The sequence below is a fragment of the Neofelis nebulosa genome, chromosome 11, assembly GCF_028018385.1.
Source record: "Neofelis nebulosa isolate mNeoNeb1 chromosome 11, mNeoNeb1.pri, whole genome shotgun sequence".
Classification (NCBI taxonomy): Eukaryota; Metazoa; Chordata; class Mammalia; order Carnivora; family Felidae; genus Neofelis; species Neofelis nebulosa.
The window spans coordinates 47,918,017-47,930,063 of record NC_080792.1 but is presented as its reverse complement, the minus strand read 5'-3'; the positions used below and the strand labels follow the sequence as shown (position 1 = coordinate 47,930,063).

Here is a 12,047-nt window from a genome sequence, read left to right as displayed (position 1 = left end):
TTTGAAAGTTTAAGAAACCACACTTTTGGGGAACATTCTAAAGCCTTTATTTAGCATCAGGTAGATTATTTCATTGTAACACTTGTTAACTTCAAGACAGCAATTAAAATAATTTACTGGCAGCTACCTAAAGCCCCTGGGAGCAAGATCTCAGTCCGGGGTTGGGTGGATAAATACCATTAGATTAATGTACCCCAATGAAAGGGGCAAAGCTACTGTATAGTAGGTCTCCATACAGATTTTAAGTACACGGGGGCCTTACATACTTGCAATGCACAAGACCCCCTATTGTATAGTTTGGTACTTATAATACATGAGTGCAACTTCACGTCTCAGGTGGCCTTTGCCACAAAAGTTGAAGCATTTATAAAGGTTTGTCATTATGTAATGATGGTGATTAGAATCTATTTCTAGGGCATTTTTGTGAACTAGATTTTATACGAATTTTCAATTCAAACACCTTTTAATTCTAAGGACCATGATTACAGAAAATTGTAAAAGTAAATTCAGAGCACTAAAATACCTTTTCCAGTTTAATTTTTTAGAATTTTCAAATCAGGAACAAGTTTTTCTTTTTGGAAGTGGGAAGAGGTAAAATTGAGAGGATTAGTATGAAGAAAAGCCATCTTTTTAACGTAGTCTTTACACAATGACATAACCTTCTCTACATTTGAGCACATTAACATTGTATAGAAGAGTTCTAAACATTTCAAAGTCACATCTAAAACATTCAAGCATGACAGCATAAAAATATTCAAAATAACTTGATTTGGGACTACTATATAATTCCATAAAGCTAAAGTTACAGTTGGGTATAAACTTTCAGTAGATATGGCAACAGCAACCATTAAAAGCATTTTCTCCACACAGTTTCTCTTACCTCTCTAAAACAGTGTTCCAAAGAAGTAAGTTTGGATAGCAAAATTACCCATTTTTCCTGACTTTCCTCACCAATATCACCTCATGCCCTACTTTTGTTGAGTGAAATGCAAGTTATCTCAGAGCAGATTTTTTCTTTTTTTAAAAGATGAGTAGAAACCAAGGAAAAAATTTAAAAACATAGGTTTAAGACTTATTTATAGATTAGCCAAACACCCTGACTTGTGTGCATTTTAATAAATGTCAGGCAAATTGAAGTAGTTTCTGTCCCAGTAGCTGCCCGAGTAAAGCCAGTCCTGTGCTCCATTGTAGGGATTAGGACCTTGATGGAACCACCTGTTTAAAAAGAAAGCACAAGATTGATGGGGGAAGCTGAAATCACAGGGTACCTGCCACTTGGCCCTGAGTTACGGATTTCCAAAGAGACTTTTAAAGAAGTCCTATTGTTTTTAGAGACCGCCTATATACTATAGAGAGTAGGAGTCCAAAAGATAGGATGATACCACACAAAAGGTTCGTGAGTTTTTTCACAGCATTCAGCAAGAGTACTCAACAGAAGTAGGATCTTCTGTCTAATGGGATAAAAACAATACTATTTGTCTAATTGTTCACTCTCTAGCCACATTATCTTCCACCAGGAGGCTTTTTTTTTTTTTTTTTTTTTTTAAGGTTTAAGGAATTAGGACAAGGAAACGAACTTTTATGAACTTTGACAACATACCAGAATAACAGGTAAGCTACTGGCTTCAGAGTTGATGCCCCGTAAACTCAAAGCAGAAGTGGAATGTCAGAGACGTCTGATTTTAAAGACCATGATCTTTCCAATCTACTGTGCCACACCTAATCCGCTGAGACTAGTCCTCACCTTCCTAGGTCTCCATTTTCTCCAGGCTAATACGAATTCTTAGGTTGCATCTAGCGGTTAACATCCGTATCTGTCTTTTCTAGTTCTGCACAGAGGTGCCCTAATCATTTTCTTACCCTTTAAAAAACATCACATCACTGTTTCCAATAGCCCCAGCGTTCTTCAGGTGATGGAAATGCAAAATTACTTGCTCAAAAGGTTCACAAATTTGTGTCACATTAAAAAAATTTTTTTTAACAAAATGAAGTTACATGTGTTGGGTAAGTCTCAAATGTCCCTATTATCCCTACAGTAGCACAAAATGCTCTAAGAGAAAAGACTGCTTCAGATTAGGCAGATTCCTTGGAGGACCACAGAGTAAATGTGCATTAGACCACATTTTCTAGAATATTAATATCTAAATTCTCTATTCAGTTTTTGGGACTTTTTCCTACTTAGAAAATTTGAGTCTACTTTAAATGATAAGATAGATCAGATTTGGTTAAGTTAAGCAGACTGGAAATATAACTTAAAAACCTGTTATTTGATCAAAGTCACAAAATTCTAACAGTATGAAGTATATAGTTACACACCTTTTGGTCTCAAAAGTCCAAGCAATAAAAGCACTTTTGCAGTTAGGCTTAGCAAAGTCAAGCACTTCAGAAAAGCAGGAAAATCCAAATCAAGTAAAAAATAATTTAAAAAATAATCCAAGCCTCAGGCCATGCTGCCATGGGGTAAGCCAAGTTCTCTGAAGACCAGGACTGCAAGCCCCCCTTAGAGCCCGCCTGCTCTTGGACAGGGTCCGAACGCCACACTGGAGATGAGCACACCTCAGAGTCGACGGTCTGATGCATGGGATTAGAGTCTCCCCCTCAACCGCTAGCTCTAATTTTGAGCACTCGTGTCTGGAAACCTCCGCTCACACACAGAGACCACAAAGTCCAGTTAATTTGTCCTAAACTCACACATTTTAGGCACAGGTCACATGGAAGAGGAAGGTAAGATTTCTGTGCTTTTAGTATTTTGGAGTCTACGGCGTCTGCAGGTCTGAATCAGGAACGTAGCATTCTATAAAATGTGAATTCTGCATGATGCTCAGATGATCAGGGAGACAGCCTCATCAATTTTTTTGGCCTCATCACATCACCTGCCTCCCTCCTCTTAAAAATCCTCTCTCACCGGTCCCTCTACCCCCTCCCTGTACCACACTGATTTCCTCTAGGAAAATAGGTCAGGATTACAAGCAGGCCTTTTCAAAAGCAGGGGCCATAGCTGACAGCCAAAAATTTGGGAGCCTATCCTCTCTTCGAGTGAAACCAGTATTAGCAGGAATGCCAGCTTTTAGCGCGGAGGAATTTGAGACGGATTTTAATAAATTTCCGGGTTTGATAACTCTGAAGGCTAGTTAGCTCTAACCCAGCAGAGAATGTTCCTTTATAAACTGTCCTGCCCCATCCTACCCTAGCCAAACTGAACCACGCCTTTCCAACACACATCGTCAATCCTGAGAAGAGTCAAGTCCATGAGTGTGCACTCTTCCCACCTCCACTAAAAAAGAGCTCAAAGCACATATTCTTTGGACAAAGGGGCGGTAGGATCATTTTAAAGAGGTACATTCATATAAGTACTACTGATGCTAAGAGACAGTGTGGTAGAGAGGCGTCAAATTGTAGCCCACAAACGCGGCCCCTCGTTTTATTTTCAGGCGACTACAGAGCTATTTAAAGCTCATTACTTTCTGAATGCTATGACTTTGACAGTAAAAATTCTTAGTGGACTTTTCGCTTACATTGTACACCTGAAAACACGACCAGAAAAATAAAGGAGTTAATAATGAGAAATATAGTACAAAAGTGGGGTTTTCTGCAAAAAGAGACTAGAAATTATGATAAAATGAGTCAAGTCTTTTCAAAAGGGATCACAGGAAAGCAATGTAGCTTTTCCTTAAGGATTAATGAAGGTGGAGGGTTCTAATCACAGGCCTGCGGCTCACTAGCAGTGTGCCATGAGCAAGTCCCCTAAATGAAATACACCAGCATTTGTTTTCCTCTGAACAACAAAGGGATTTCTGGGCCACTTTCCAAACTGTATTCCATGGAGTTTTAGGGAGCTGGGGAACGTACAGGGTGGAAGAAGGTGAGGGGTGGCCAAGGTCCTGCCCCTACTCCTCACCCGACCACCGCAGCTCTGGTTCCACACATCCTGTATTTGGAGATTCTTTATGCATTCATTGGCAAAAAAGCTTTTTATGCTAACCACGTCCAAAAAACACTTGGACTGGATGAAATCTAAGGTCATTTCTAGTTCTAATAATTATCTATTTCTCAGATGCAAAAGGGCTACCAATGTCTACTGAAATGCTTGCAAAAGTACACCCATATTGGCTCTGCAACTCATTTAATAACTTTGAGTTATGGGACAATGGTTTCTATCATGTGATACAAACGTAGAAAATGTTTTTTTATTCTATTCCTGTTTCCAAGTGATTCTATTACTCAATACAGGGACTCTGAAAACTCCTCTTTAAAAAAAAAGTTCAAAACTTAGAAATTTTATGGCCACTTTCTACTTCTGAATCGAATCCAAGGTTACTTTACACATATTGTATTTCTGGTACATGTCTAATCCCTTGTGTTTGGAAGAATAAAGGCACTGTCTAAATATCTTGGACACATGATAAACATATAAGCAAACGGCCCTGTACGTTTACTCACGTGTACTATAAGAAAATAGCTCCAAACCTACTTTCAGGCCAAAATCTGTTAATTCCAGATTTTACCTTCCCTCTTACAATAACGAAAAGGGCAGGACGTGGCCAGACAAGGAAGGCAGACGGTTGGCTTAAACGACTCACCTCCAGTTAATTGTGTGGCAATATTGTAACCTTAATTTCCAGATAGTCCCTTTCCTGTGTCACACATGCAAGTCTTGCCGCTTTTCTCTCACACCTGGGAACACTGGCAGGGCTTGTGTCGGGCCTGGCTTAGCAGATCTGCATCTGAGTGCCCCGCCCCCCACAACAGCCTGGGGTGCCCCACACGCACCTTGTCTTCCAGTCCTCCTCCGACTTGGACCTGTTTTTGCGGGCTGCTCTTTGTTTTTCCTCAAGTCGTTTTTTTTCTTCACTAGCTTGATCTAAGGTATGAACATTAATGGAAAACCGTTATTCTCCAGGTAGAGCCTGCCGGGCACAGTACTAAGCACAGTGACGTTTTGGACGAGCACCATCTACATGTATTCACACGATCTCTGTCTTATTAGAAAACAAACATTACGTTAAAATTTTCACACACACCCAAGGTAGTGAGAGGCAGAGGGGTCACTCAAGGCCCAGTCATCTCCTTCTACAGTCTAGTCCCGAACAGCTTCTGCATTTACCAAAAGAACCTACTAATCTTGGGGCATCCAGGTGGCTCAGTCGGTTGAGTGTCCGACTTCGGCTCAGGCCATGATCTCACCATCTGTGAGTTCAAGCCCCACGTCAGGCTCTGTGCTGACAGGTCAGAGCCTGGAGCCTGCTTTGGATTCTGTGTCTCCCTCTCTCTCTGTCCTTCCCCTGCTCGCACCCTGTCTCTCAAATATAAGTAAACATTAAAAAAAAAAAAAAAAAAAGAACCTGCTTATTCTTTTAAAAAAAATTTTTTTTTTTAACATTTATTTATTTTTGAGACAGAGAGAGAGAGAGCATGAACAGGGGAGGGTCAGAGAAAGAGGGAGGCACAGAATCTGAAATAGGCTCCAGGCTCTGAGCTGTCAGCCCAGAGCCCGATGCAGGGCTCGAACTCACAGACTGCGAGATCATGACCTGAGCCGAAGTTGGACACCCAACCGACTGAGCCACCCAGGCGCCCCAAGAACCTGCTTATTCTTAAGGCCAAAACAATTATGTTCAAAAGCTTCAATGGAAAATTGGGTGGAAAAACTGAATCAATGTGAAATTTTCTTAATCTTTGGTGAGACCTCACAGAGCTTCAGATTCTATTCATAAGAAATTCAAACAATTTTCAAAAATCCTGTCTCACTGATCATTCAAGGACAGCATTAGGGCATGTGGTTAGAACAGGGCTTTTGAACCCTAGTGTCCCCGACACATCATCACACTGCCGGGGTGCTTGTGGGGCATCCTGTGAGCTGCAGGACCTCTGGCAGCACCCCCAGCTTCTAGCCACTAGATGCCAGCAGCAGTTCCCCAGACGTGACAAACTCTCCGGACACTGCCGCACGTCCTCGGGGGGGGGGGGGGGGGGGATGCTTCCCTTTTGAGAACCACTGATTTAGAACAGATTTAACATCAGGTAAAAATGTTGTAATTAACTGAGGCCACACTCTTCTTTGAGGCTCACGAGGTATTATTTGGGTTCTTAAACATACAGTGAAATAATTAGAATATAGTTTAAAGTTGATAACGATGCTATTATTTTCTCAAATTCCCCTCTGACATTTAAGACATGCCTCTGGCCATATGTAGAATATTAAACCGTCAGGGAGGATCACTGAAATAATGAATCTCAGCTACTAAAGTCTACCTCAGATTTCCAAATTTTAAATGAAAGCTACTGAATTTATATTGAATTCAGACTAAAAATGCTCGTATCATCACAATGATGCTACTGATCACACGACCCCCTCCCCCACATCTATCTACACCATTTCACCACCAGACACTCGTTACCTATTTCTCCATTCTCCATGGCTCTGATGTCAGGCCGTAACCTGCAGTCTGTCTTAGGAATCACGCTCTCCATTTCCTTGTCTACTTCATTCAAAACCATTGCAAAGCTAGTAAAGTTATACATCTGAAAAGCAGCAAAAATGTTCAAATTAACATGTAGCAAGGCGTACTGCAACCCGAAAGCCCCTGAAGACAGAATGACTTGACAATGACTCCCTGAGTCTGCGGTAATGATGGCCCGCCTTCTTGACCACTTGTCTTCAGCATTTTCACTCAAGTCTGCCCCACCTGGGGTGTCTGTCCCAGAGAGATCCCCACGCAGGCTGCACACGATGAATATCCTCCATCACCGTCAACTTGAACTATAAGCCACATTGATGTTCTTTTTACTTCATTAAAATCATAACTCGCTGGATCTGGGGGCTTACTACTGAAGTATTTGTACCAGTCTGTATTTGACGAGAGCCAGTCTTACTCCTGAGTTATCATTAAAGAAGCCCCTAAGAGTTCCACCCCGACATCTTCCCAGCCATACCCCAGAAGGGACTGACGGCATGAACGCAGAGTCTCAGGTGACAAGGGAAACTGGCAGACAGAAGCCAGCAGAGGGACGGCTGAGGAGCACTGGGGCGACAGGCCGCACCCTTCTGTGGTCTGGCTGGGCTGGCCCTGCACGTGCCTGGAAGGCACGCTCTCGGCACCGAAGCAGCCCCGTCTCACCTGGGCAGAGTTTGGAGGCCGTGGGGCTATTCGCCACAGGAGAACACTTCCAGGGATCACAAACACACTTTCAGAATCTGGCATTGGCATCTCGTCCGACTCCTCAGAAGTGCTCATCTAGAAGAGCCAACCGATGGACAAAATTAAAACGTTTTACAACAGTACACTTACAAATTGTAAAATAACCACGGTTTCCCGCATAGACTGAGCGGTGCGGGGGGGTGGGGGGACAGGGGAGCCGGGACTCTCTCCAGCAGTGCAGAGAGTCCACAAACACTTGCTGACCAGGGGCTAGGAGGCCCTGAGCTTTGTGTGTGCTGTGCCAGCTAGTGTTATGTGCGCTAAGGTAGCACAACTCTCATCAGCACTCTTTACTATAGTGTCTTATTCTTCCTAAAGCTTTTTTAATTTTTTTTTTTTAAAGAAAAGTAACTTGCTGGAATATTTACTGGAGCATTATGAGAATAAGAAAAGGTTAAATTCTTGGGGCAGTTAACTAAAATGGATCAAAGACACAAAACCAGTAGGGATCCTAAAAGCATTCAATAAAAAGAGAATTTAAACGGATGTTAGGCTAATGAGGAAACGAACGATTCCTCTGGCTATCCCGCACGGGCAGACCGTGCCAGAAGCTCTCGAGGTGCTGATCCTTCCGTAATAAACCTATAAGGACACAGGAGCTCCGCAGCTCTGTAGGTACACGGACTTCACGCCTTTGGAAGGTTAGGTAATACCCCCAGTGTCACACAGTCACCGAGATACTTCAGCAAACATACGGCTTACAAAACAGCAGCAGGGAAGCGACAGCACCGATGACGACAAACTTGCCCTGGCACCTGAATGCGCTCAGGTACATGGGCCTGCAGCAGCTCCGTGCACACAGGAAGGGGAAGTGGACAAGGCACGAGTGGGTGAGAGTAATCTCTCTCTCCAAGAGCACTGATCTACAAAGACTGGCAGGATTCACGGGACATGAGGGACATCTTCTGGGATGCTGCCAATGTCCGTGGTCCTCTGCCCCAACTCCGTAAAGGAGGGTGGATGCCACGTACGTTGGCAAGTGCGTGTCTTTGCCAAGTGGCCTCGTACTGGCCCGGGTGGCCGCCAGGGCTCCCGGTGTCCTGGAACATTTCCTTCTCTGGCCCCCTCGGTCCTGTAACAGCTGCGGAGAAGCATCAGCACATCTCCCAGAAGGAAGGAAAGGCAGGCGGGACGGACGTGGGGTGTGAGGAGAAGAGCAGAACAGTGCCCGGAGATGCAGGGAGATAGAAAGAGAAGAGTCAAAGCCACAGCAGAGCGGCATGCTGGGACATTTTAATAAAACTCCTTCTGCCTCAGGACCATGGTTAACTTAATTACAAAGAAACTCACTAAAAACTACACCTATTTTTGAGGAGGATTGGGGCTTCTTAACTTTCACAAGCACGAGGTTCCCGCGAGGGGAGCCAGGGAGCCTGCCTGCTTGCTGGTGCTCGGCCCCTGGCACGCCCACGTGCTCTGAGCAGAGGGACCTTGGTATTTAGTGGTCTTGACTATGAGCAGGTATTACTCCGAGCCCTTTCCAGCAGTCGTCAACTCACCTGACAAAGCAGGTACCAGTAGTATCCCCGTTTCACACATGAAGGCCAGAGAGAAGGCACGAAACCTGACTCTACCCACTCCTCGGTGCTGGGGAGGGTTTCTACCCAGAGCTTGTGCTCTTAACTACCCCGCCAGCTCCTGGAAAGCAACCAGTCCTCAAATATCTCCTGTCGGAACACGTGCACTCTTTCTTTAGCCCTCTGCTCCTCTGACTGAAGGAAAGGAACAGGAGCACGCCGAACACGAGAGCCTCCTTGGGCCCCGGGACAAGCAGCTGTGTGCCCTCCATGTGGGAAATGAACAGTCTCATGAGGAAGAAAGGTGAGTGGGGAATGACTCCCTTAACTGCACTGGTCTTAACTTCAGTGGTTTAGACACGAGAGAGAGAGAGACAGAGACAGAGACAGAGAGACAGAGACAGAGACAGAGAGCGCGCCCACGCAAGAGTGAGAGCAACAAAACTGCTAACAGGCAGGAAAACGTAGGAAATAATTTTGGAGGAAATTTTAAACATTCAAGTGATCTCAACTTCCTTTTTAGAAAAAATTTTTATATTTTTTGAGAGAGTAAGAGAGCAAGCGCACTCAAGCAACAGAGGGGCAAGGAGCCCAACGCGGGGCTCGAACACAGACTGTGAGCTCATGACCTGAGCCGAAACCAAGAGTCGACGCTTGACCGACTGAGCCACCCAGGCGCCCCTGATCTCAACTTCTAACGCACATGAACAGAAAGAAGGAAAGGAACATCCGTCCCAAGATGAACTCCCACTTTCCAAAGCTATGTGAATTCGAGTAATCAACGCCTCACGCATAACCTCACACAGCCACAAGAGTAGCACGCGGCCGTACTCCATGAAGCTTATGCCGCACAGTTGCTACTGGGGCAGGTTATCTGTTCATTCAAAAGATTCAAGGATGTCTGTCAAATCTACCTCAATTAAACAAATAAGATCCGAGGAGAAAAATCACACGCGTTAGCAACCAGAAAAAAAAAGATCACACTGTGACCCAATAACGGGCCGCCTCCAGAACGATTAGTACGAATTCAAAAGCCCAGGGATTCCTCCGGTACCACCTTACAGCATATTCACCTGTTTGCTGTTTTTCTTCTCTTCAGTATTTTTCTTGTCGTTTTTTTTGTAAGCATCAAAAGTGGCAGGGTCCACACTGTACAAGCACTCGGTCCACTTCCCATAGAGGGCACAGAGCCTCTTCTTGCTGTCGAGAGACATTGATATTCAGCCAACAATTAAAGCCGTGTTTTGCTGTAACTGAATCTTACCATGAAAATGATTATGAATCAGATTCTTTAAAGAAACAGACCTTTCCTTGTAGAAGAAAAAATTTTCAACTCACTGAAATGTTTGTTTCCTAGGTTATGGCAGATTTTAATACTGACATTTTATTTAGCAAATGACACCTATACCACCCAACACCTAAACTGGACACTTTACCTTTTATCTTGAATGTAGCCTTCGACTTTATGTAATTCCTTACCAAAAAGGCCGCATGGCTTAAAATTCAACACACATTTGTCCCCAGTCCTGTGAAGAAGATATTAAGCTCAGATGACCATTCACCACAGAAGCAGCAGTAGAGAATAATGAGGAAGGTGACCTTTCTAAAGCAGTTGCTGTTTACTGATTTTCTAACACACGTCAGGCTCCACACAGTGGTTGTTACGACTAATCCTCAATTAGTACTGGACCCACCATTAAGAAAGGTGAGCAGGGTTCATAAAGAACAAGAGATGTGCTGCTATGGAGTCAATGTCTGTGTCTCCCCAAATTCACATGTCAAAGCCCTAACTCCCAAAGTGACGGTCTCTGGAGGTAATTCAGTCATGAGGGTGGAGTCCTCACGAATGAAATTAGTGCCCTTTTAAAAGACACGAGACATGAGCTGTGTCCACTATGTCAGGATACGAGGAGATGGCCCCTGCGAACCAGGGAGAAAGCCTGCACCAGACATCAAAGCTGTCAGCATCCTGATCTTGGACTTCTTAGCCTCCAGAACTGCGAGAAATAAATTTCTACTGTTTAAGCCAGCTGGTTTGCGTGGCAGTCTGTTAGAGCAGTATGAGCTGAGTAAGACAGTTGCCCAAGGCCACAAAGTAGGCTTTGAACCCAGCTCTTTTTAACTTGCCTGTTCCCCCCACCCCACCTCCTCTGCAAATAATACAAACTAAGCACTATAAGCAAAATGAACTGAGGATGAAATTACAATTTCATCTGTAAAAGCTCAGAGTTCGCCCAGTCGTCCCTGGTCAGAAACTTGCATTCATTAAATGGATGGGCTTCTATTTACCCAAGGGTCGAACTGCCTGGTTCTTAAATTGTCATCAGGCTCTACTAGAGCTTTTGAAAAAAACAAAGACCCCCACCGGAACGGAGTGACGACAGCTGAACGGATACATAAGCCCCCTAAAGCGTCTTACTTGTGGTTTGTGATTTCCACATTGCCGTACTGCTCAATCCAGAGTTTACCCACGATGATGTTATGTACGCAGCAGGTAGGATTTGTCCATGTGTATGCTTCACTGTGTCTAAAAAACAAAAAAACCCAAAGCCCAGAAAAATAAATGAGAAGTGTTACTTTGTTTAAAAAGTCTCAAAAGTGTGACTCAGGATAACAAATCAGACAGCTGGAGATAACTAAGCTCTAAGACTTTGAAACCTCTATTGATGTAAACTCACAATAAAATGGGTCATTGTCTAACTACTCTTGTTGTTTCTTAAAAGGATATAGAAGCTTAAGGGAAAAACCTAAACTTTCACCGAACTCCAAATAAACTATGTATATACCAGTGTATCTTGTTTTATTGTACTTGGCAGATACTGTGGCTTTTTTTTTTTTTTCCTTCAAATTGAAGGTTTGTGGCACCAGGCATTGAGCAAGTCTATTGGCATAATTTTTACAATAGCATTTGCTCACTTCATGTCTCTGGGTCACATTTTGGCAATTCTTACGGTATTTCAAAGTTTTTCATTTATTGCTATATATGTTATGGTGATCTGTGATTATGACTCACTGAAAGCTCAAACAGCTAGCATTTTTAGCAGTAAGATATAAGATGTATTTGGATTTTTTTTTTTTTTTTTAGATATAATGCTATGGTGCACTTAATAAGACTATAATATAGACCTCACATAAGTTCCAAATGCACTGGGAAACCAGAAAATTCATCCGACTTGCTTTACTGCAGTAGTCTGGAATCAGGCCTTCAATACCTCCTATGTATGCCTGTCCTCATCTTAGGCATTCAAAAGTTTGGTGAGAACATTAAAAAAAAAAAAAATTGGAGTTGGAAAATAAAAATGAAGGTCTATTTACGACTAACCAGAAGAGT

The 12,047-nt window shown here is 43.3% G+C and overlaps 1 protein-coding gene across 7 annotated transcripts in view; it reads right to left on the bottom strand.

Moving 5' to 3' along the window:
* Positions 1-31: 31 nt before the first annotated feature.
* Positions 32-12,047, bottom strand: part of OSBPL1A (oxysterol binding protein like 1A) — a 269,191-nt gene continuing 257,175 nt past the window's right edge. For all 7 annotated transcript variants that reach the window (XM_058692476.1, XM_058692475.1, XM_058692477.1 and 4 more), the window contains 7 exons: positions 11,136-11,243; positions 10,153-10,242; positions 9,790-9,916; positions 7,119-7,235; positions 6,399-6,522; positions 4,771-4,861; positions 32-1,215 (listed from right to left, as the gene is read on the bottom strand). In XM_058692476.1, the coding sequence (XP_058548459.1) occupies positions 1,113-1,215; positions 4,771-4,861; positions 6,399-6,522; positions 7,119-7,235; positions 9,790-9,916; positions 10,153-10,242; positions 11,136-11,243 (760 nt within the window). In that variant the 3' untranslated portion in view covers positions 32-1,112. The remainder of the gene's footprint in view (positions 1,216-4,770; positions 4,862-6,398; positions 6,523-7,118; positions 7,236-9,789; positions 9,917-10,152; positions 10,243-11,135; positions 11,244-12,047) is intronic.